Source organism: Toxorhynchites rutilus, chromosome 3, assembly GCF_029784135.1.
Source record: "Toxorhynchites rutilus septentrionalis strain SRP chromosome 3, ASM2978413v1, whole genome shotgun sequence".
NCBI classification, from domain to species: domain Eukaryota; kingdom Metazoa; phylum Arthropoda; class Insecta; order Diptera; family Culicidae; genus Toxorhynchites; species Toxorhynchites rutilus.
The window spans coordinates 295,373,583-295,400,542 of NC_073746.1; the positions used below are offsets into that span (position 1 = coordinate 295,373,583).

Consider the following 26,960-nt stretch of genomic DNA (forward strand, 5'->3'; position numbering starts at 1 on the left):
GAAACTTTAGGAATGTACAGCCAATACAGCCACCGACCTTTATCACTACCATTCCAACTTGTCTGCCAACATTGAAGTGCACGTTCACGAGGAAAATGGAGATATTCATCAAAAGTAATTGGCCTATGAAATAACAGTCCTTCCGTAGCGCCCTTCTTAGCAAGAAGATCAGCTTTTTCATTTCCTGGTATCGAACAATGAGAGGGAATCCATACAAAAGTGATATTAAATGATCTACTTATCAAAACACTTAAAAATCAATCAACAATTTTCCGACGTTTAAACCCAATGGAAAAAAAAATCAGAAAACCGCTTACCAGAAACAGAAAAAAATCACTTCTACGTTGGATCTTGATCGGGAATGAAAAGTGGATATACAGGGAAACTCCGATTTAACGTACTTTCGTTACCCCATGGATCATCCGCTCGACTCAAAACCCGAAAAAAATCCGGTATTCCCTGATTTTATAGTAATTTTTCATGAAAATTCCATATGTAATCAAATTCTCTACTAGTACTTTTTAGCTGTAGTTCCTAAAACATTTTAGCTTGAACAATGAAATTGAAGAGCGTCTGTCGATATTTCCCAATAAATGAATGAATGGTTTGTGATTTTTAATTGAGTTAAACGACGATTGATACAAGTACAGTTAAAAGTTATCTTGAAGGACCCTTAAACACTAGTGCTGAATGAGTCATTTTCATTTTGATTCGGATAAATTTCACGAAACTGGTACGATTTTAAAAAAATGCTTTTTTTGCAATCTTCTACGCGTTTTCCAAAGTTTTATTCGTTTCACTTCTAGAGATTTCACTTCTGCTTCCTGTAGCCGTTTCATTACCTTACTCATTAAATAACTCATTTAACGCAAAATCTTATTTCTTCCAACTTTCCTAGTCTTCTAGATAAATTTTATTGATGCTATCCTTCCAAAGTGAAGCATACCATCAATAACTTGTCCCATAGCACAACCGTTTCTTCACAAATGTTTTCTAAAAACGTTTGGTATCAATGGAAAAGCTCTCTAAACGTTGGGGTTTCCACAAGAGAGACAGAAGACCATTTTTGGTAAAAAGTTCCGCGGACCTATCCTTTCCAAAAATGCTCAAGTCCTTCATTTTTCGAATCATAATGAGCAAACTTGTTGCTTTTGTTGCTATCAATAATGATTCAGTACTAAGTTTGTTGGAGCTCCATCGATACGTCAAATATCAAAAAGCCTTTTTTCTATCGGAATCATTGACGACAAGATGAAGGATATATCAATGCTACATATGCTTTAAAACCAGTGCTTCGCTTCCCAGACGAAACTTCATGATTTGTTTGTCGTAAAATTTTGGTCTAATGATGAACCGTGTAAAATATGCAATCCGAGCAACCTATATTCGATAATTTTTCTTCTCCATTTTGAATGTCCTGTTGAGGCTTGCGTAGTATGACCAATACACGTTGGTACAGTCCATCGACACAAGAAGATGTTTGTTCAAATGTATAATTCCAAGATCTTTTTTAAAAACTGCAAGTTTGTATCTGATACTTGAGAACGTTCCAAGAACAATTACGTTTTGTAACGATTTATCTTCTCCATATCTTCTTCATCCCAAAATCTTACATTCAGATCCATCTGCAGCCTCTTTGTCTTGTTCAAAGACTCGTCGAAATCAACGTCAAAGTATAGCTCACAAAGTTTCATCGAGCTCAGATTTAGAATTCGAAAAAGCCCAAACATCATCATGAAGCTTATTTTATAACCCCCTAGCTAGGCTCCTGAGCTATATTGGTGTCATCAAAATTTTCTAATTACTGCAATAATCATAACTCTAATTGACGGAATTTAATTTTTTCCAGATTGGTGACAAAATTCCTTGATATTCCCTGATTTTGAAGGCCGTCGACACTCTGTGTATTAGATAAAGGCAACCAAGTGATCTTTCTTAATGACAATATCTGTCACACCGAGCAGGATTGGTCAGAGAAACGATTGGGCTACTCAATAGGGGTCCACTATCGCATGCTACATTTTCACCAGACTTGATTGTAATTTGTTTCATCGATAGAACACAATTGCTGAGCAGCATTTTTTACGAAGATGGCTCGATGGCTGGATTGTTTGAAATAAAAAACAATAAATGTTTAGCCAGGAATTCATAAATTTCATTGCAAATGAGATGAGAAAAATTGTTCAAACCCATCTGCAGTCTTTTTGTAGTCTTATTCAAAGACTCGTCGAAACCTAAGACAAGACCTGACAGAAGGACCTCGATTTCGAACCAAGCAGTTGATTGATCAATTTTAAAGGGTTACCAATAATATTTGGAAATACATTTCTACATAATGTACTCATGGTATGTACTCTCACACTAGGTTTCATGATGAAGCATAACAGAAAAATACATTTTTTTGTGAAATACGCAACCATTTTGCAACCAATATTTGATGCGAAAACATATGTTAGAGACGTGAAAACATAGTCTTCAGGCACATTCGGAAACTTGATATCTCGAGTGGTTCGGTATCCTTGTTGCTCGTACTTGGTCAAAGAGTAAAAAGCCAGTTGTCACGACTTGTCTTAGGTCGAAACTAACGACAATGTGTAACTTTTATGACGCACAACTTCATCGAGCTCATATTAAGAATGGCAATGGCAATGCCAAACATCATCATAAAGCTCATTCTATCAGTAATTCTCAGCTTTCTGGCTGCCATGAGACATTCTTCTCGATGCAACCACGGAGTGATTTTTGACACCTAACTGTTTCCAGACTCCACAGAATCTCAGCTATGACTGTTAATTAAGCATAAATATATCAACACTTTTCGAAGAAAAAAGGAAGTTGTTGGATTTAAACTGCAGATACTGATTACACAAATAAGTGATATTGCGGCCAAATACCTTGGAGGGTGGTTTTGCCTAATATTTCGTACCTAGCTATGTTACAGATAATTACAGAAATGCCTAATATTATCTTATGCATGCTATGTTACAGATAATAGTAATATTCTCAAGGACTAACTTCACCTACAGAGAAAAGCAAACAATATGCTGAAAAGCCTACAGAGTTTCAAACTAGTCAAATAACAATATTTTTATCATGAAATTTCCAATTACTGCAATAATGAAAATTATAATTGGCAGAATTTCATTTTTTTCCAGGTTGGCGGCAAAATTCCATGATATTCCCTGACATGTTTTAAATTCCCAAATATTCCCTGATTTTCAAGGTTTTTCTAGGTAGTCGACACCCTGTTATACCACCAAAAAATCTATCACCTTTCCTGCTCTAAATTAACGGAACACGTAATCTAATGCCATCGATGCGATTTGCTGAATATATTTTTGCTTTCCGGTCGGATTTAACTCAAATCAAGTCGACCAGATTGCACGATGATCGGACTGCGTTTGTAGCGTACATTTTTATCTAAACAAAATGCAGGAGCCATCTCGTCCATTTAATTTAACTTCGGTAAACAATCGGTCTCAATTCTTCGATTTTTATAAACTGTCATTTCCGTAGCCTGCAGCTTCTTTATTAAAGATTCTAGTCTCAATCAAAATTCCACAGTATAACAAGTTAAATAATTTCAATAGTTATTAGAAAACTATTTGTTTTGTTTTGATTCTGTACGTGCCTTATTCTAAAAAGTTATCAGAATCAATGATTATTAAAAATAATCACGATGCTCAAGAAAGGTCTTCTTTATTCTAGTTGATGTGTTGTAAAATGAACAACATAGTTATGTATATCTCTCTATATATAAAAATGTTCTGTTCGTTTGTGTACGCGTCAAAAACTCGAAAAGTGCGGAACCAATTGAGCTCAAAGTTGTACACAATATACAATCCACTTCAAGGAGTGCTGTTACGGCATAAAAAAATGGAAAGTTGGAAGAAAAATAATTTTATATATGACCAGAGTGCGTTTCTGAAATTAAGCTTCTAATGAAAATCGACTATTCAGCAATAAATATGGGTTCTATGTGATGAACGTGTTTTTATTATTTTTCCCACGTGTTTGACAAAATAATGAACAGAAATTGTGTTTCGAAGTGATTTAAAATTTATCGATTTCCCTCATTTATCTCTATATACATAAAAAAGTTCTGTCCGTTTGTGTGCGCGTAAAACTCGAAAAGTACGGAACCGATTGAGCTCAAACTATGATACAACATACAAAACAACCAAACACATCTTGGATTGTTGTTACAACATAAAAAAATGAAAAATTCAACTCAACCGTGCAACTGCAATGTACCACAGCAAAGCGTGGCAAGGTACAGCTAGTTATTATATATTTTCTAAACTAGTTAGGATTATTTTTTAGAAAAAATAAATTGTGAGGGGTTGTATCTAGGACACGACCACATATTTTCGACGTAGAACTACGCAATTATATTATGCAATCCACTTGGTTTACCACTTCGAATATTATTTTAGAATGCATCGAAAGTTTTGTAATATATTTTGTTCTCCGTCACAAATAAATTTGATGAACATTGTTTTACGTTTGATATGACTATAAAAATCTGTGAACGGAAAAATTGTCAAACGATCATTTTATTTTACATTTCCCTCTGAAATTATTGCACATCTCATGTTTATGTAGTTCTCGAACCGCGAAAGTTCATTCATCTCTAGTATCTGAAATGACGATTTTCCGAGGCTTCTCAGTTTAAAAGTACGTTTTAGGGAAACATATTCCGATCTGCACAACGACAAACGAGTACAAAAGTACTCAACACCAAAAAAAAAGCCCTACTTGCATGTATTTGTAAAGCGGATTCCCCCAGGCTCATTGATTTTGAAGTCCGTGTTCGGGAAACACAGCTCGGTGGAAACAAAAATACCCCCAACTTGTATGTATATTTGCAAAGCGGATTTCCACAGGTACATCGATTTTGATGTCTGTGTTGGGGAAACCGAAAATCGGGCCAATCAACCCTTGGCAGTTAGGGCGTTTAGATAACGCTTGAAGTTTTACAGCTATTCAATTGCTCATCGCATGAAAAATAATATTTTACTAATTGTGATAGACGCGTAGGAATATTTCCTATCAATTGATGCAAACATCTTTCCGATCTGTTAAGAAAAGTTATAAGCATTCGAAATACGGGTAGGGTTAGCACACAAATCAGCAGAACAAATATATGGGAAAAAAGGAAGTTCTTCCAGTTTTCATGAATTTAAACCGTTTAGAGATTAGCCAATTGTAATGTGTAGCATATCAAACATATTTTAGAGAATTTCCGATCCGATTGGTATGCGAATCATGAGAATTCGTTCACAGTGAAAATAGTTATTAACGTTAACTTTATTTCATAAAAACGTGACCTGTTTTCTGATTTGGCACCCTACCACAACATTGCCGTGTTTCCTCCGCAGTTATCGCGGCGGTATTTTTCGTAGCTGACGTACACTGTGGGTTCACAAACGATAACCAATTCTGTTTCATTCCCTCACCGCTATTACTCAACATTTGTAACTAACATCATAATACTATAATATAGAAAATTATTACTTGAAAACACGTAGTAATTGATTATTACAAAAAAAATCTTAATGCTTCTACCAACACTCGTCGTTATAATTTAAGATTATTAGACATAATTCTCGTTCAAGATTACACCTTTTTCAAACGAATTTTAATGTCTAGTGAACTTGTTTAAGAATTATTACGGAGCTTCTAGAGGTAATAGATAACGGTACTCGGTGTCTTCTTCTTCTTGAATGGCGTTAACGTTCCCTGTGGAACTTTTGCCGTCTCAACGTGTGCATTAACTAGCGTTATTTATTAATACATAGTTGAGATTTCTTAAGCCAAATAACACTCCTCGAATGTATTCCGAGGGGCAAGCTCTAGAATACGCGTGGCCACAGTGTAAGTCGGAAGAAATTTCTTTGACGAAAAATCCCCCGACCAGAATGGGAATCGAACCCGAACACACTCGGTACTCGGTGTAAGCAAAAGATTATTAGCGTGGATACGAGGATCTCTTTCAAGGGATATCAATCCCGACCGCAAAAGGTTAATATGGAACAGATAAATTTCATTCATAATTTTTATTTTCAAAGTGCGTTATTTCGCCTGATAACCGATTACCATTTTCGCTTCATACGAAGCCTTTTACTATGTCATTGGAAAATCAATTTTTCAGAATAGTATCTATGAATTTTCTAAAAACACTTGACAAAAGCCCCCGATGTAAGAAAGGGTGAAATCTGATACCTCCACTATGTTTGAGAAAAAATATCTACGCGAACACAAATATTACGTCACATAACTCGCTGAAACAAAAAAAATCTTTTGATTCACAGCCGAAATGACTCATTCTGGCAACCCTTCCGCGGTCGACACAAAACGTCAAAAATATGGCCGAATTGTGCAGTTTCATTCGACGAGTGAAACAAATGCTCTCTGTGTACAACACAATGATCATCTCTCATGCATATATCCTTTAATCAAAAATTCAAGCTTCAACATTTATCGATGACTAGCGGCTCTTTGTTGCGCTTTCTTTCATCTTTTCGACAGATTCACTGCGTCAGTGTATCTTCATGAAGCTATTTTCCTGCGAGTGTGATAACCTCACTGACAAGAGGAGCAACGAAAAGGAAAAAGAGACAAAAAGGGGCGTTTTTGGGGTTTCCGATTTTCGTTGCCGCATGACGGATGTAAATAGAGCAGAACATTCGCCTACCTTGCTGCTGTCCTGCTGGGTAGACGGTTGGGACGTTGTGGCCGTGATTCCTGTCGCTGTTGATGGTCCTCCACTGATGTTATTGTTAATATTGGAACTGCCAGAAGACGAAGATGTCAGATTAGATGTTGCCGTTCCCCCTGGGAATGGGGATTTTGTTCCAGACAAAGACAACGACGGTTGTGGGCTGTTGCCACTAATAGACGATGCTTCCGGCAGTGGAATGACTGCCGCGCTGTTTGTTTCCGTTCCAGTTTTATCGGGGGCCTTTGGTTGGCCCCCGAGCTCCGGAGACGGAGCCATCTTGGATAACGTGAAGCGAAGAAAAATAATATCCGGAGAAACGGAGTTTCTTTTCTCTACTTGCCGAATATTACTGTCCTCTCTAATACGATTACTGATTTTTCCTTTACCTCAAGACAGCGATATCACCGAGAGTGTGTTCAGCGCTGTCAAAAATTTCCCACTAACACACCTGTGCTTTCACTTTGGAATCCCAAATTTAAAAGAAACAAAAAAAACTCCGAAAAATGGGCCACTTATTTCCTCTAATACCACGGGTTTTATCGGGGACTTCTCAGTACACTTTTTCACTCCGAAAACTTTCGCTGACACTTTATTCTACTACTATTTTCGAATCCTATTTATTCTTCCCCGTAGTGACAAATGAGAACCGATCGTTCGATGGCCATGTCTGAAGAAAAAGTTAGCACTGTATTCACAAATTTACGCCTTCCACGGCTCACATTTTCCCGTGTTCTTTCTACACTTCTTCTTCCTTAGTAATTTCCGCAAAATTTGAAAGCAAGAAAAAAAAAATCCTATTCTCTGGAACGATGAGCGATCGCGACGACTTGCTGCGATGAGTGTGTAGAAAAAGAAAATGTCACCACCATACACGCATACACACATTCACACGCATCCAATCTGGTACACACGCACACTAACGCGGAACGCATCGAAGATGGACTGGCTGCTATTTGTACTTTTCGACTGCCGTGTGCTTTTGACCGACACCGAATTACAAATTTTAACTGGCCGCACTTCAGTGTGAGTGTGTTGGTTCGAACGACGAGAGAATGAGGGTCTCAAAAAAAAATTCCTTTTTCTTCACTTCACACCCTGATTCACTTCTGCTGCACCATTTCCTTCTGCACCCGCTGGTTCGAACAAGTTCTTCTTTTGCGAGTCAGACGGAATGTTCTAACCATTTTTACCGTCAATTGATCACAGCCCTATCGGCAAATGTCCCGCAGACTGTGGGCAGTAAACTTTAGCCGCACGCAAACCGAAAAATGTCTTTTTTCTGCTTCTTCATCAACCCGAGAACAGCACACACTCGCTTTTTCTTTGCACTGGCACTTTTCACGAATGGGGCGACGACGAGACTCGACTCGCTAATGCAAGAGTAGTAGAAGAGTACATTCGCATTGACGATACGATGGCTTTTCTCCACACAATGTCCGAATATGTGAACTGTGCTGCCAGCAGAACACTGCAAAGGAGAAAGAAGTAAATCACCGTTCAGTTGAGAAAACTCAATACATGGGAAATATTTTCAAGCACTCTCGTTGACCGTCATGTGGAGACTTTTCGGAGATTTGTGGAGTTGATGCATTGCAATTAGTGATCCCCGACTTTTGAAATTAATCGTTCATCAACTAACCGAATCTTTTTCAGCTGTTCGTTGGTTCGACACGATTAATCGCCCCAAATAATCGATTAATCGCCACACTGAGAGAAATAATTAGTTAGACTAATTTTACTAATTTGCTAGAATTTGTTTGCCGTTATAATTAAATGTATTTGTAATAATTTAAGTAACTAGGGGTGCTGCGGTTGCTGTTTGGTTTACTAATGCCAGGGACAGACATACAGCTGTACTTGCGTTGTACGTGTACAGCGTTGTACTGATACCATCGTAGCATGACAGACATACTTTGGTTGTACATTGCACCGCATGTCAAATTGACAATCAGAAATTCGACCAATTTTCACCTCATGTTTCAATGAAAAAGTTTTTTATTTAGCGTCTGAACTATCAAACACAACAAACAAGTTTCCAATCTGAGTTATTAACTCAAGAGAAAGTTAATGAAAAGAATATTTACCAAGTGTTTTGATTCAGTTTGTTCATGCTACCCACCACTAACCGTTTGTGGCGCTGCGCACAGTACGACTGTAGTCATGTACAACGGTGAAACAGGTCGGTACAGATACAGCGATTGTACCGAGTTGCTTGCATGGTTCTAGCGCTGTACATGGCGACAGACATACAATTTTCGAAGTACAACGGTAGTACAGCTGTATGTCTGTCATAAGTATAACAAACGTTTGTAACATCTCTTCATCAGCTATAAAAATGAAAACAAGCAATCCATAGTACAACGAACTCTATCCGAATCAATATTAATTAATATCGAAATTGAAATATGTGAATTGAAGTTAACTTTTCCGTAATAAACAGATTTTCTATGTGATAGAAGGAAACAACAGATGCAGATTTTTTCATTGTAAAAGAGGTATTTTTATTTATTGAAATGTTGAAAACAGAAACTCTTCTATTCTGTACATTATTTTATTATGTATATTATATACATTTATGATACAAATCGCACAGTTCGCTTTAAAACGCTTTGAAAAGTCCGATCTCTCCAGCTTTTTCATTTCCATGCAGGTGGTTGCTTCCAGCCACAATTGAATAGTGAATCACTCATAATTCGCAAAGTTATTGATCTAGCTCTTCTGATCCTTGAACATCGTTATTCTTCTGCAACTGTTCTGACGAATTCGTATTAAAATAAGATTGTTGTTGTGACTTTTTGGATCAGTTGGTTGAAAAGTTGGACCAATTGTAGAGAAAAGCACTGGTTTTTACAAATAAAAAGTCATTTCAGATATTCGATATTCATCAAGACATACTGGGAGCGATCCAGCTATTGCTATTGATAGTACAAGATCATTCATTCCACGAGGATGAAGAAATCGCAAAAGTATTATAATCAGTGGATTATATAGTAATACCATGCCAAATTAACGAATCTACGTAAAGCTGCATCAGCTCATGCGACATCTACATTGAAGCTCAGAACCACTAAAGTGATGATGTTTATTTCTTTATTTATTTACTAGCTGACCCGGCAAACTTCGTCCCGCCCAAAATTTATTTTTCGTTATTACATCCACGTTTTTTACTAAGCGCTGTTCATGGGTCCAATCACAGAACTGTTCATTGGTTGATCTTCCAATCTACCCTTTAAAAAATTATTTTTTTACTATAAAATGCCAGTACTTCTATGAAAACTCGACATCATAATATCAGATTATTTTCAGACAGAATTCTCGTGCAAGATTTTTCATCCACTTGAAAATAACATGTTCCTCCGTTACATGGAATAAATGTTTGATACAGAAAATGATAGAAGGAAGACAGTCCTGAATCGGACAATTCCTTTCTCGAGTTTAGCTCTTATCAACACATTCGGCGATTCATTTTTATTTATATAGATAGAAGACGATATAGGAGTGTGTTATATCACATTTAAATCCATTTCACTTTCGAACGAAGATCAATTTCGTTACTACAAACGTTACTACTAACAACGCTTGTCAATATGTAATTGTAGAACACATGCGAATTGAATTTTTCGAATTTTACCATTTTCCTTCAGAGTTTCCTGGAAATTTTCAATTGTCATGTTTGATTGGAATGTGTGTATTATTTTCATGGAGCCCCCTCTCCATTCCAGAGAGAGGAGTGTCATACCATCATAGAAACATTTCTCGTACCCAAAAACCCTCACATCCCAAATTTGGCTCCATTTACTTTATTAGTTCTCGAATTATGCAGAAATTTGTGTTTCATTTGTATGGGAGCTCCCCTTAGAGAGGGGGGACGAGAGTCTTACCACCCTAAGAACATTCATTGCACCCGTCGTATGGAACAGGGCCAAGCGTGAAAATGTATGTCGCCTTATTTGTGTGCCTGTCGGTGAAAGCTATGCACGTCGAAATTGTTCCGAACTTCGCTTCGGTGCGATAACGCCACAGCTTTCGTCGGGGCTGATCGTAAGATGCGCGAACTACTTTCTCACTTTCAGGAAATGTGTTCTCCCATACCTAATTTTTGGAAACGTTGGTCCAGAGATTACCTCTCACATCTACTCCAGCGCTCGAAATGGAAGTTAGCAACGAACAACATCCAGCCTGGAGTCCTTGTTCTTCTTAAGCAGGAGAATCTCCCACCGTTCATGTGGCCTCTTGGAAGAGTGGTGAAGACCTATGCCGGAACTGCCGGGTTATTTAGCGTGTAGTACTGGTTCGTACCTGGCGTAGAGTTTACAAACGAGCCATTACTGAGGTCAGCGTTTTGCCAATCGAGACGGTGGTTCGAGAAAACGGAGCAAACCAGGTCATCGGCGACAACAACAAGGATCTTCAAGACAAGTTGAACCGGCCCGGTTAAACAGGGCCCGGGATGTTATGAGCCGAACTTTTCCCTTTCTGGAATATTTTTAACGTAGAACTACGTCTTTCAGGAAGGGTGCCAAATCAGAGAACAGGTCATGTTTTTGTGAAATAAAGTTAACGTTAATAACTATTTTTCATAGCGGACAAATTCTGGTACTTTGCACACCAATGTAATCGGAAATTCCCTAAGATTTGTTTGATATACTCTACAGTACAATCCACTAATACCTAAACAGTTTAAATTAATGAAAACTGGAAGCATTCTCATTTTTCCATGCATTTCTGCCGATTTGTGTGCATTCCCGATGTCAATAACGAGCAACTAATACATTCGTTTCTGCCCGTCTTCAACATATTTGGTTTAAATAAGCCATCCGCGATTTGAAGCCAAACCACTTCTCGTTTGGTGTTCATCGGAGCAACATGGTTGCCGCAAAGCGTCGAGCGGGAGAGGATTGTTTTCTTGACCGGTGAAGGAGGAGTATGGGATAGAGTTTCTTTGCACAAGGGCCCTTCTCAGGGCTAGAGGCAGAAACCAAAAATAGAATAGAATGAAAACACAGATGCGAGTGAGCTAGCACAACACAACGAGCGGATTTCATTGATGCCTGATGCCGATTTCACACACATACACACACAGCTCGATACAAGGAGAGGAAGCCCTCTGGATCGAGGTGTGCTACGACAAAGAAGAGCAGCATACGAGAATTTTTTGTGCTAGTGCGGATTTAGAAGAGTAACCAGAATTTTGGAATATATATACACTGCATTTATTTAGATAAACGTATATTTCATGAAAGTGTGCTTTCAAATTCCAGCAGCCATCCTACTGTTGCGTGTTGTGGGGTTCGATCACATCTCAAGCGTAATATAGGAGCAAAAGGATTCATAGTTTGTGATCGATATTTGAGTAGGAAGGAGAGAGTCTGATGCGAGTTGAACCAAATAAACGAGAAGTGCTGATAGCTTTCAACTCTACTCGACTTTTCGAATCTACTGAAGTAATAAAAAATTAAATAACTAAAAAGTTATTACAAAAATTTCGATGCATTCTCAAATAATATCCGAAGTAATAGACAAGTGGATTGAATAATATAATTCCGCAGTTCTACGTCCAAAACTGCGGTCGTGTCCTAGATACAACCCATTACAATTTTTTCAAATGCTCGATGATGTTCTAAAAATCTCAGAAGATTCATCGCAAGATATTTTATATATTCTAGTAACATTTTCTGCCCTGCTGTTTCAATCTCAAGAGCTCCTAAATAGTCTGACTTGAACCTCGGGCCTAAAATGGTTGCAAACAAGTTTATTTGGGGTTTCTCCCAAGTAGTTGAAATGACTTCCCAATCTAGCGTTTGAAGATTCTTTCATTCGAGATAAGTTCGGTGTTCTATGTGCAGTCTCGTCGTTGTCCAAATAATTTTTTATGCAGCAACATGCGAAATTACGTCGGATATACAGGAGAGGCCAGAACTTGTATTTTTGGTTATTTCTTCAAATACCTATAGAATCCTGATGCATTGCTTCAGGAGGCACCATTGTTGTGTTGTCTAATTAGTGAGTCTGTGTGCCCTCCCTCAGATTATCATCCTTGAAGACAGTTTTGAGTTTTTGTTAATCTTGAATGGAAATAATTGATTGATGTTCTGTGATTATTTAAATTCATAGTAAGGTAAATGATGTTGGTTTGTCCAGTCGAAAATATGATCATTTTCACTTTTTTGAACACTCTAGTTCAGCGCTCCTGTGTCAAATCAGGTATTCAAATGTTTCCAAACATATAAATTAAATTGTTTTTTTCATGATTTACAGTGGTTTTATAGGATATTTTTACGGATTCCATTTTTTAAAGGTTTATGAAGTCTACCTTCTATTTGTGTCAAAGCGCCCCTCATTTGAGCTAATTTTTAATCAAACACCAGATGATTATTTGGTACGTATTCAGACCTTATTTCCGATCATGGTTTGTTCAATGCTATGATGCTGGTTTAATCACATTGTAACTATGGCAGCCACTTGGCGCGCTGCATTTTGTTTATGTTGTCCTTCGTGCGTAGCAAAAATGAAGTTTCTCTGTGTTGAGTGATGTTCACTTTTAAAATTTAGCATTAGCATTAGCATTAGCATTGAGCAAGTTGTACAATATCGTAGGTGGTACGAATTCAGAACTATCAAGTTAAAAGCTAGCCTCCATTCGTTGCTGATGATTAGTAATATCTCTTAGATGAAGGCATGCTTTCTCCAACAGTTAAGAATTGTCCTGGCCACGTCCTTACAACTGCTAAGGAAAGGGGAGGAATGTTAGTTCAACATTTACTTAAGAGAGATGCAGAGAACTCTACGACCTCTCAAAAATGTCTCGGGAATTCGGGAATGTGTTAGTATGGAAGGTAAGCCATAGGATACACTCAGCCGGTGTTACTGGCGTAGCTTGTTATTACTAATTATTTAGCGGTACTTAATACTTATAACTATAACTATAACTATAACTATAACTATTACTACTTATGGTTATAGTTATAGTAATACTATTACTTATTTCTTATTACTATTATTATTACTTAGTGAAAAATGGTGGCTGCTGGGGGAATTGGTTAGTAAAATAAAATTAAATTAAATCGTAGAATGTAACAAATGTTCTGCCTTCCGACCGTTGTCACATTGATAACTGCATGAAAAGTATTATTATAATAAGTATAAAAGATAATATGAAATTCAAAATATAAATATACATAATAATTGGTTAGTGATATTATGCTATACCTAGTAGTAGTGCACTCCGAACTTCAAATTGCTACCACGACTGTGGAACAAGTTTTTATCAAATCTTAACATGGAACAATAACAATATGGAATTTGTTCATTGCTAGATTGGAAAATTCTCGGGAGTGAGTGTTCCAACTATCGCTTCTAAAATAGGTATGAACATCCTTGGTTATTCATCTTAATGACAGAGATATTTTGCGTGGTCCTGGAGAAGTTTAACTTTAGTCAAAAACAAGATTCTACACAAAATAAAATCAAAATTATATTATACATAATAACATATCTAGATATGAAAAACCTGTACAGCAGTTGAACACTGAAACTCGGAAATATTCATAAACTCGAACATAAAATAAAAAATTCTAAATCCAACATCTGAAATATGGAATCTCTTAATTATATGTTAAGTAATATGCCTCCGGAATGTGGTGTAAATGTTGAGTGATGTTCACTTTTAAAATGCCCAAAAAAAAAGCAATATTCAGCAGATAGCCTAAATTATGGATAGATCAATATGATTACAGTAAACTCAAGTAGTGATAAATGCAACATCTACTCGAAAGTTTGAATTTATTCATTCAAAAATAGTGATTTTAAAAACCGAACGAACCATAATTATTTTTCGGACCAATCATGATGAGTGGTGGGCACACTATGATCATAATTTCGCTTTGAAGAAAATCGTTGAAAAAAAACATGAAAATTTGGGACGCCTTATGGTATTTTTAGCAACTAGAAACATGGGGCTTTGTAACAAACCCAAACTCGTCTTGATTATATATGAGGGCCTAAGAATGAAAGGGCTGTAAGTGATTTGATCGATTTCTCTACATCGACTCCCTCTTTTGGCCATAACTCAGCTGCAAACTCATTTCCCGCTGTATGTGACAATGTAGAAGATAGGTCAGAACCTCATCTATCGTATTCTATAGTAAACTCAAATTGGAACGTTTTGACGTAGGACTACGTCTTTCATTTCTATACCGGGGTGTAAAATCAAAGTTTCGAAAACGAAAGCGTTACGCCGAAGACCGAGATTTTGAGTGTTAATAGCTCCTAAACAACTGAACGAAATGGTATGATAAACACTTCATTCGAAAGATAAAATGTCTACGCGTTCTATACTTGTTACTTTCTGATCCAAAAACTTGTTTCAATAGTCTTAAAATTGCTTTCAAAACAGGCTATTGAAATCACCAATCGGTATATAAGCGAGCGCCACTCGGAAATCAACTCAGTTCTAATTGAACAGCGATTGGAGCATGTTGTCGCTGTTGTGGTGAAGCTCTTCGTATCATGAAAGCGCGGATGAACGGTGTCAACAAGAGCCTGTTTGTGCACCTCAGGCCAGAAGGGAATCCATCAGGAAGAGAGTGATGCCATAAACGGTTCTCCGGGAAGATCTCGAAGCAGCCGCTACACACACATATACACGCGTGGAATTCTTTCCGTTTGGATGCCATTCAGCATCGAGAAAGATCCGGAAAATAATCTGCCAGTTCCTCTGAGAATTTAAAAATACATTCATGTGAAAGAGCTTATTTTAATGTTTTCTATCCATGTAACACTGTGACCAAATATGTTTCAATCAAGTGCTATTAACAGATGGTTATCGAGTTAGCATTAACCACTGGTGAGCTTCCAGTATCGAGAGAAATGTGGAAATATCTAATCGTTACTGAAAATAATCTGCCAGTTCCTCTTGGAATTTAAAAATACATTCATGTGAAAGAGTTTACTTTAATGTTTTCTATCCATGTAACACTGTGACCAAATACATTTGGTTTTGTGATTTTTTAATCAATCGCAATTAACAGGATAGCTTCTGAAGATTATTCTTCCACATCAGTAGGATATTTCCGTATCCAATATTGTATGCGCACGTAATCGATTATTGCTCAGTCGCCGAAAGTTCCGAGCTCAGAGAGTTCATTCCCCTCTAGTTTACCTTCCAAATTGCCATAGTAAACCACGCCTTCTCTCGATTCAATCACGCACAAAAAGCATACTTAAGCGATATTCTGGTGGTGAGACGCATTCATTTTTCGTGAGGACATCGACAAGACAACATCGATGCTGAGGGTGCTGGACGGCGAAGGATCGAGATCTGCCCGCAAACAAACGCAAGCAGTTTGTTTGAAACTGTGAGGGAGCACAAAGAAGCCGATCCTTCAGGAGAAGAGAAGGTGACCATCGAAGCAACCGTAGACACACACACATACACGCACGGAATTCTTTTCGTTTGGATGCCATTCAGCATCGAGAAAGATTCGGAAAATAATCTGCCAGTTCCTCTGGGAATTTAAAAATACATTCATGTGAAAGAGTTTACTTTAATGTTTTCTATCCATGTAACACTGTGCCCAAATATGTTTCAATCAAGTGCTATTAACAGGTGGTTATCGAGTTAGCATTTAGCCGACCAGTGGCTTCCAGTATCGAGGAAAATGTGGAAATATCTAATCGTTACTGAAAATAACCTGCCAGTTCCTCTCGGAATTTAAAAATACATTCATGTGAAAGAGTTTATTTTAATGTTTTCTATCCATAAAATATCCATGTAATACATTTGGTTTTGTGATTTGTCAATCAAGTGCAGTTAGCAGGAAAGCTTCTGAAGATTATTCTTCAGAACAAGGTTTTTCGTATCCTATATTGGATGCATAAAACCTTGTGCCTCCAACGTGTAACGCTCTCGTTTTCGAAGTCCCCCAAATATTCATTTATTCGTTCATTCAGAATGGATTTAGATTCAACTTCAAACAAATTATCTCTAAATCAAGGATAGTCCTACGTCACCCTTGCGGTTATACCAGAGATATAACCCACTTCCTGTTTTTACAGTTGAGTTATTGATTGAAAAAAAAGTTGATGAAGAGAAATCGATCAAGTCACTTACGCCCCTCATATGATTTTCATCAAGAAAAATCGATTTGCATTTACTAGTTGCGTGAAAATACTATAAATCGGACAAACCAATATCATTTAAAAGAACCCCTAGAAAACCATTGTCATCACTGTAATAGAAAATCCTTATAAGAAGAAAATCTGTATAATATCCGGCTGCACGGCCTCGCAACTAAACCCGTTTCATCACTAGTTGAAATTATCCAAACATTCGTACATCGCCTCCCGTGCTTTCTTCTGCAACGATCGAGAGGCTGCTTCTTAAATTTGTCGCGTTTTTGATGGATAAATTAAGCTCGATGCAATCGAATGTCGTATGTCTTAAGAACTTATCTACCAGATTCCAGATTCTGGCAGCTTCCATTTAAGAAAAGTTCCAGAACCTTAAGCTTCACAACAACTCTGTTCATGGTTACCCTATTTCCCTGCAAATGATTTAAGGAATACACTAGGAATGCACATAACAGATGAAATCTAAAGCTTTGAGTCTTTGGGCCCTTTAAGTTCCTGTTCATATACTCCGTCTCAAAGAAGTTATAATGCTCCAGCAATGCCACCAAAACTACCTGTATACGAGGTATGTTCAAAAAGTATCGCTACTTTCGAGGGTTACGTATATTTGATTCTAGAACTTTTGTGTGGCATTATGTTGGTACTCATGTCTCTCTAAGATAAGATCAGACAATAAGGGGTCTTTTACGGACCAAATTTCTGTCAGTCGTTCTGATTTTTGATTGGCTGATTTAGATAAATTTTGAAAACAAAGCATTCGGTACTACGGTCATGTATTGCGAGAGAATCACGATTTTCAAGTAGTTTCTGAATTACAATGGACTTGAGCGCCGTTGTTTTGCACGAATCAACGAGAAAAGATTCTCCAGGCAATCTTGGACGAGTTGTTATTGATATCATTTTTATACTATAGATATGGGTGTTTAAAAGACGTATTTTATCCTTTATCCTTTTTGAGAATGACTTAAAAATCATTAAATTCGCATCAACCAAATGTTACGATTCATAAAAACAGAAATTTAAAAAATCCGAAATTTTATAATATTTTATAATACAACTGGCTTCTTACTCTTCTTCTTCGCACAAAAACGAAGCCATGACATGTGGATGCCAGAGTTGTCAAATATTAGAAAATTTTGGATTTTTTTTTTAAATTTCTGTTTTTATGAATCGTAACATTTGGTTGGTAGTGCTCCCATGGCCGAGTGGTTAGCCTCACAACATGCCGGGTGTTCGGGTTCGATTCCCGTTCTGGTCGGGGGAATTTTTCGTCAAAGAAATTGCCTCCGACTTGCACTATGGTCACGCGTATTCTAGAGCTTGCCACTCAGAATACATTCAAGGCGTGTTATTTGGCATAGAAATCTCAACTAAGCACTAATAAAAATGACGCAAGTAATACTACGTTGAGACGGCGAAGTTCCTCTAGGAACGTTAGTGCCATTAAAGAAGAAGAAGAACATTTGGTTGGTGCGAATTTAATGATTTTGCATATTTTCAGTAAGGCAATCTCAAAAAGGATAAGGATAAAATAAGTCTTTTAAATACCCATATCTATAATATCATAATGATATCCATTACAACTCGTCCAAAATTGTCTGGAGAATCTTTTCTCGTTGATTCGTGCAAAACAACGGCGCTCAACTCCATTGTAATTCAGAAACAACTTGAAAATCGTGACTCTCGCAATACATGACAATAGTACCGAATGCTTCGCATACAGCCGATACACAAGAACAGCATGATGGACTTGCTATCAAAGCGGCGAGGAAAATGTTCAGCCCAGAAATTGATGGACAGTGAAGCAGCATCGACATCATATCGAATTTCTGCTTCATCTCATTTTAGTGATAATGTGGATGACATGAATATTGAATTTAACTATGAGTACACCGTCGATGAAGCGAAAACTTTCCTCGACAGAACAAAACAAAATTCGTAGCTCTTTACATCATCAAAATAAGTCAGCGAGAAAGAACATGTCAGCAGTGTAACAATTGGTAGTCAGCAAAACACAACCTGGATGGACCTAACGAAGCTAAATTGATAAATGAGTGTTTTGCCGTTCACTTTACTCCATTGTGAAAAAACACATACATAAACTTGCATAAAATTCCTTCACATTTCCTTTAAACGAAATATCGTAATATTCATTAAATTCACCATTTCTAAATTCAATACAAATCCAACGCTATTTATTTCTATTGGCAACACTTAAAAAATCGGCATTGTTTACAAAATTTATCGAAATCAGCCAATCAGAAATCAGAACGACTGACAGAAATTTGGTCCGTAAAAGACCCCCTATTGTCTGATCTTAGGGTGGGTTTAGACTAGTGATATATTCATGATGATGAGATTTATAGAAATCGTATCAACCGTTTACACTAGCGTGAACTTCTATAATGAATATATTCATATTTACGGTGAATTTATTCACCTGAAGTAGAACTGCATCCAACTTTAGTGATTTCTCACCAGTGAGAAATTCACAAGCGTTTGCATATGCTGAATTTATTCGAGTTATATATACCTCGAATAAGTGTATCATATTTATTCTCACCCGTTTACATCTACTTTCAAGTGAATAAATCCATCTATAGCTATATATCTCCCTAATGTAAACCCGCCATCATGTTATGTTGAATGTTCAGGTAATTTTTGACAACTGCTTTTCTTACACGTGTTTTAGTTCATCTTCGATTTTTGCCTATTGTAAAAATGGATCAAAGAATCTGTATCAAATTTTGTGTGAACAACAAAATTAAGTGCGCGAACACATTCCGAATGTTGATTGTGACATCTGGTGAATCTACCTTGGAGCGAAACAACGTTTATCGGAGTTCGAAAAAAATGTCTCGGAGGGTCGAAAAATGTAAACGACGCAAAGCGTGTCGGAAGCCCGAGCACGTCAACAACTGAGATCGAATGTGAGTGATCAGTGGGTATACAAAAATCATGATACTTTTAGAACAGCTCTTGTAGATAGAGTGATCCACTCTATCCCATTCCATTAAGCATTTCCATAGCCATAGTCGATTTTGCTTCAGTACTACGAGGGGATTTACCTAGAGATAGGCAATAGGCAAAAATCGATGAAGAACCGAAGCACGTGTAAGAAAAGCAGTTCTAGATTAACATGCCAAAAGGGTCTATCTTCTTTGATCGATTCTCTTCACCATCTTTCTCTTTCGATAACCAGGTCCACTTTCACACTCCTTGTCGTCGAACAAATCAGGAAATCCTGTTACTGCTGAGTTATTAATGAAAAAGAATCGATCAAAGAAGATAGACCCTTTTGACATGTTGATCTAGAGTTGTCGAAAATTACTGAGCATTCAAAATAGCCATATTTGTCAGCATATGTGAGAGACATGAGTACCAACATAATGCCACAAAAAAAATCTAGAATTGAATATACGTAACCCGCGTAAATTCGGAAGTCCCGATACTTTTTGAACAGACCTCGTATGTTGTATGCCAAATGTCCAATTATTTGTTAATGCTTTCTACATTCAGAAACTCCCAAAATTCTGTACCCGAGTGTGGTCCGCATCCCCGCACTTCCCACACGATGCCACTGGATAAACCGCTGAGTCAGGAATTTCCCCTGAGACCTACTCAGGTTAAAGAATACATCATCTATTAAAAGGAATATGAAAGGAGTTTCTCGGTGACCTTCCCAGGTTGTAAAAAATGACCACGGTTGAGACAGTTGACATTTTTTTTTGAAAAGTTAATACGAGTGATGAATGAAAATATATCGTTAGAGAGTTTTTTCAGTGACCTTCTCAGAATGGATATCATTTTCGAAATCTAGTTTCGTCGAATAGTTGAGAGGTCATGTATGCAGAATCACATTGTGAATCCTGATCAGTGAATCCTTAGTTATTTATGTGGTAAAAAGATCCAGAGAGCAGTCGTATGCTTAGCGAATCCTGATTATTCGTACCCATTCGCACTGACAATTTTTCTTCCCGTGATAATCGCATTGGAACCAAGCTATAGAAGCGACCCTTCTGGCGCTTCTAGAAGAAGGTGCATTCAGGAGAGAACCCCGCGCAGTAGTTGGGCGAAATTCAAATAGAGAAAAAAAAACAACAAAACGTAGAAGAGCAATTGCGAGATACAGTAAAACCTGTTTTTGTGCGAATTTTTTAGGCGATTTTTTTTGTGCGGTGTATGAAAAGAAGCATATTCGACGAAGTTATCGTTCATTTTGTTTGCATTTCAGTGCGAAAAAATCATATTTGCGTCTCAATTATCCACTTTTGAATTCATTCCCATCCTCTCATCAAATGCTCTAAGTTTTTGCATGACATGATTTCTAACAGCAACACGTTTCGACATGCAACTAAAAACACAAAACAGCCACGAGCAACCGAAAAGGCAAAGTGTCCCAAAGGAAATTGAACGTGAATGGCGTGAATTTGGGTCTTGGGGGAAACTTTTTTTATGCGGTCCCTATCTACCGCATAAAAAAAGTTTTTTTTCAAAATGTGTACCGAACATGATTTTTTAAAGCTACTGGTGAAGTTTTGCACGATTTTTTATGCGACTTTTTTGTGCGGTCCCTATCCCCCGCACAAAAAAAGGTTTGCCTGTAGTCCAGTTATGCTTCAAGCATCAACTCAAAGAAATGCATCTGATCGTGTACGGATCGGAAGAGCAGGTTTGTTTTCAACCAATTTTGTATTATTTATTCCAATGGTTTTTTTTTCAGCGATGCTACTAAATCAGATACCAGAGCCGCAAATATCAATTATTGGAGCGAATACTCCAGAAACGAATAAACACGCGAAATCCTTCGACCATAGCACCTGGAATTCACAAAGGAAACATCCAAGGCATTATCACAAGATCCTCGTCAAATGTTTGAAAAGAATTTTACAAGATGATTTTGCTTTATAGCTTACCTTGAACAGATAAAATTATCGACTCGTAGTGATTTTTCAAAAGTTAAGTTTAATTATACACAAGTACATAAGTAGCTAGAGAAAATTCCATTTTGTTTGCTGGAAATACATCACTGCGTCGGTGATGAATAATCACTTTTGCTTAATATTCACATTCATATTTTCCATACGAGATCGATGCATTTTTCAATTATCCCTCATCCTGTATCATAGTCCTAATGAATTCACTTCAATAAAACCACTTTTCATAGTAACAAAATCAACAGTTTTAACAACAGCTGGTAAAATAAAATATATCCATCTTTAAATGTAAAATGATTCACACCATGTACAGAAAATTACTGGGTTATTGAAAATCTAATTTTCCGCGATCACTACGGTTTGGGCCAATGAATCATTTTTTTAGCTTCTAGTCATCCGATTCTGTATGGTTACGATTATTTATTTGTTTTTCCCCGGTGTCGTGATTTCTTTGTGACAATTTGCTCGTAGCACAAAACTACAATGTATATAAAGAGTGAAGGTGGTAGCAGTGTGTGACATCAATGATACATATCGAGGTGATGCGTTAGGCGAAGTATATCTGTATTGGCAAGCGAAATATCGTGTTGTAATTATTTGCATTCAAAATGGAATGTATATGAAAGAAACAAAACAATGTTCAAAGTACACACGGTTGCATGATAATTTGAGCTACAATTCTCATAAAATCATTCAACTGTTTGTTTTTTAACAGATGACAACTGTATTGTGCTGGGGGTCTTCGTAGCCACTTGGTTACGCGTTCGCTTACCAAGCGATCGTTCGTGAGATCAAACTCAGGGCCCTCAATTGACCATCTTTGTGTTGTTATAGAATAACTACGTCCACGCAACCATCATCAGCGATGGAAATCGATCCACGGTGGAACAAAGATCGATTCATCCATACAACTGCTCTGCTCTGCAAGAAACATCGGGCTGCTGTTCTATAAATAACCCAACAATGATCAATATCAACTGTTTCCGCTGTCCGGTCTGCTGAACAATGGGAGAACAGGAAGAATACCCTTACGCCTAAATGGCTACTACTGTGTAATTTACCATAATGTAATGGAACAGAAAACTTAACGCTTAAATGGCTACTACTAACTACTGTGTAATTTACAATTTATAGAAACATAAACATATGTACATGTACACGATTAAAACCCGGCTCTGTTACAGCTAAAATGCTAATGAGCCTAATAATTAAATAAATGAGATAAAAAAAACTGTATTGTGGCTTAGTTCTCGAAAGCAGTAACATATTTGGTGAAATTTTGATTAATTGGCGATTTTTCTCTCACAGCGTACCCACCGACACTGTGAGGCTTCGAAACGAACGAACTTTATTTTTTTATTTATTTAATGTCAAACGTCTTCGACCTTCGACCTGGTTGTACAAACTGCTTATAGGGATTTAATTCTATTCTTATAGATTAACCTACTAATATTAAAATCGAACAGTTCAGATACCTCGTTAAAGACGCGGCAGCAAGCGTCTAATGGATTATTTTGACTCTCTGCAGTGGCGAGAGATGCAACATGTATCCGTGTACAATAGGGGAGCGAGAGCGCGTAAATGTTATGGCCTTGCATTTTTCAGCATTTACATGCATTCCATTTTCCTGGCACCAAACCGTTAATCGCTCAATGTCAGCTTGCAGTATGCAGCAGTCTAAATTTGATTGTATTACTCGGTAAATTTTCAAATCATCCGCATATAAAATTTTCTCCGAACATAACCTTTCGCACAGATCGTTAACGAATAATACAAAAATCAGAGGACCGAGAATGCTTCCTTGTGGCACACCAGATGGAATCGTAAATTCGTTGGATTTAGTACCTTGACAAAAGCTTTGCGGGATGATAAATATAAGGTTGGCAGGTTTATGATCCAGGATGGTAAACCAAGTCAATCCATTTTCAGAATAGCAAGGTCGTGGGGTACTTTGTCGAAAGCTTTGGAGAAATCGACGTAAACAGCATCTACTTGTTGCCGCTTCTCGATTTTGTTGAACGTGAAGAATTATAGAGGTTTTAAACTTTTCAGTTCATTCACCTCTAAGGCTTCGAAACATCAACTTCGTAACGTTAAAATAATGAAACTTCGTTTGTTTCTATGTACGTGGAGGAGTGAAAATGGCACATGAAAATATACTTTTATCCATCTTTTTCGACGTGATTTCACAAATATTCACTGCACGCTATCACATTAGCCTCATATTCAGCGGGAATTCTAAAAAAATGTACGTTTTTAATTGATAAATTACTTCCTGAAAATAGCATTTTCACATGGATGCGGTGGGTAATCAAAGATAAACACAACGGCTGACGTCACTATTTGAGAAATAGTTACGGCAGCGTATACTATGTCGCCCGAAACTCTACCATCTTTATTACTATGAACTTTCAGATATTCTCACCATTATAATATAAAATTATGTTTAGACACAATTTTTGCATGATATTTTTTCCCTACTTGCAAGCAAAAGTGGTTTTCATTTATATAGAGTACTAATTTGATGAAAAATAATTTTCATTCATAATTTTGATTTTAAAAGTGTGTTAATATCTTCTGGAAACCCATATTCGCGACATGGAAGGTACGATGTGGCCATCTAACGGATATTATGAATGTATGAGGAAAAAGTAAACAAACCGTGTGTTTTTCAACTGTACTTTAAGTGCTATTTTTTCTCGAATTTTTTTGTAGTTTACAGAAAAAACGAATACGTAGTGATAGGATGAAGCTTAGTAAAGCAGTTTTCGTTTCAGGAACCGTTTAATTATTTCGTTGACACACAATACAGAATCGAATAAGAGTACCTTCATTGGGATTAGCATGCTCAGAGGCAGTTGTAAATTTTCGAACATTGAATGACAATTATTTTGAAATGTTGTTTTCGTGGTCAGGTTATATAGTCCGTATCCGTATATAATCATTACTAAAAAAAATTCCCAAATCTTTTTACCAGAACCATTGAAAAGTGGACCTCAAAAGTTGGACGAATTGCTTTTACAATAAGGAAATTTCTTTTGTTAGTAATACTGAAAAATATGATTATAACGCTGAACTTAACTGTCGCTCGATTTGTATAGACGTTCCAGATTATAAATTAAAATATTGGCCCAGAATAGTGTATAATCCTTCATCGAAAATGGGTGAAACCTGATACCTCGAATAGCTTAAACGGCTCAGGATGAAGATTAAACTATTGACAACCGTACAACCGTACCTGAAATCTTCATATCAACGCATTTCATTTCTTTCCACCAGATTCGTAAATTTACCCTTTGTTTAACTTTGCTTCATATAAACTGGCTGTCAAACTCAGCTTCGATGTCCCGAATTGTAATGCCTACTCCCCCATCAAAGTACGTACAATAGAAGGTAAGGGATATTTCCTATATATACACGCGGAGAGCACATGTGTTACACACACAATGAAGTTAGTGATTAAAAATTCTCAATTTGTGCGAAGTTCTGAAGGTTTTTTCAATATTTCTCGATTTTAAAAGTTCTAAATATCATAAAAAATTGACAAAATCGCAAGTCGAGCCGATGGCAAACACGATAGTGTACCGCTTTTTCACTGCAAGTAACGTTTTATGTGATTTTTTATCGATTTCATACTGAACAGTTTTTGTTTACTTCAGCAAAATGTTGAAGTACCACGTCCCGCGATGCCGGAACAGAATAATTTCGAATGAGATAAACTAATCGGAGATGTTTTCAGCTAAACCGTGCATTCGCTCCTTGGATCGGGAACAGGAACGACACTGCTTCGATATAAGCTCTCCACACATTTGTTAATCGATTTTGCATTATTTTTATAGTACAGGTGCGATGATTTTACCGTTCTAAATTTTAAAATAATTAAGAAAACTGCTATTTCATCATTTCGAAACATATTTTGAGACAGTTCATGTGTTATAATTTTAAAAATTGAAAAAATGAATTTGTATGCTTTTGTATGAATTCGATCGATGGTTTATCATTTTTGTTTCCTTTTTTTTCTTTGCCTACCACTACTTGAACAAAAAAAGGGAGAAGACTACCTTCTTATTCTACGTACTTTACTCCCCCATTTTGTCATACGAGGCTCAATATTGTCAACGCGAATAGAGGTAATAAAAGAAAATGAGTATTTGTTTTGTGGTTTTTTGAGATAGCAAGGATCAATTCGGGAAGATGTTAAAGTGCGATTCATATACAACATCACGTCACGTTCACGTTCCGTCACGTCACGTTGCGTCAATTATTTTCCCATGCAATTCTTAGCGTGGAAACACAGTAGACGGTTCTCCCGCGCGATTTTTGCAATGACAAGTTGCAGCAGGAGCTTGATGTAAAACACCCTCAGCGATTTTCGACGGCTTCAATAACTGCCATTATTATATTTTTATAGATGGATGCAAGACGAGTCTGTGGTATAAGGTACAACTGTCTGAACCAGGCATCCCAAAAGTACTGCATTTTCATAACAGTCGGTATGAAATTGAATCGACAGTCTCTGTGAGCGCGCTACACTCGTATACAAGCGACAGAGCATGAATGCATAAAGTAATACTATACAGCAACAGTCGGTGTTTCGTCGAATTCATCTAATTTGTCGTGCACGACCGTAGTGAGCCGGGGAGACTGTTCGTTTCCGATTTTTTCGTGTCTGCTATTCCGTTCGCTCTGTCGCCGTAACAGTCGCTGACGAAGCGATGAATCTCATCGGTTTACCCGGGTTACTGTCACACGTGACTGTCGCCAGAAAAATGTCATGACATTTTGTAACGACTGTAATAAGAATGCTTTACTGTTGGGATGCCTGAATCCAGATACACAAATGATCAACAATTCATATGAGAAAAACACGCACAGCTTAATAATTCTAGGCGAGAGTTTCTTCGATAATATATTGGTGACGTCGGAAATACTCAGTGTTGGGAGTGTTTAGATTTATCCTCCAAGTTGGAAACTAATGCAGCGCGAACTCGATTATATACAGTCTCCGATTTCTTTTCACTGTATATAATCGAATCCTGTATATAATCGAGTCAAAAAAATGTTTTTGACGTAGCACTACGTCTAACCGGAAGATATAGGGAAATGGAAATCTAGGCACTGAACAAGTAGGAAAAAATGCAAGATTTGGAACGCTTATTACTCGAGCA

The 26,960-nt window shown here is 37.2% G+C and overlaps 1 protein-coding gene across 2 annotated transcripts in view; it reads right to left on the minus strand.

The window, feature by feature from the left end:
• The window catches only part of LOC129775153 (uncharacterized protein DDB_G0283357), a 65,114-nt gene extending 43,038 nt beyond the window's left edge, over positions 1-22,076 (minus strand). Inside the window, exons 1-3 of one of the 2 annotated variants that reach the window (XM_055779507.1) lie at positions 21,772-22,075; positions 7,915-8,192; positions 6,698-6,794 (exon numbers count right to left, since the gene is read on the minus strand). Coding sequence is in view for 1 of the 2 variants with exons in the window: in XM_055779506.1 (XP_055635481.1) it covers positions 6,698-7,000 (303 nt within the window). In the remaining variant the exon portion in view is untranslated. Of the gene's footprint in view, positions 1-6,697; positions 8,193-21,771 lie in introns of both variants that reach the window. The other variant, XM_055779506.1, reaches the window with a different exon arrangement.
• Positions 22,077-26,960: the final 4,884 nt, after the last annotated feature.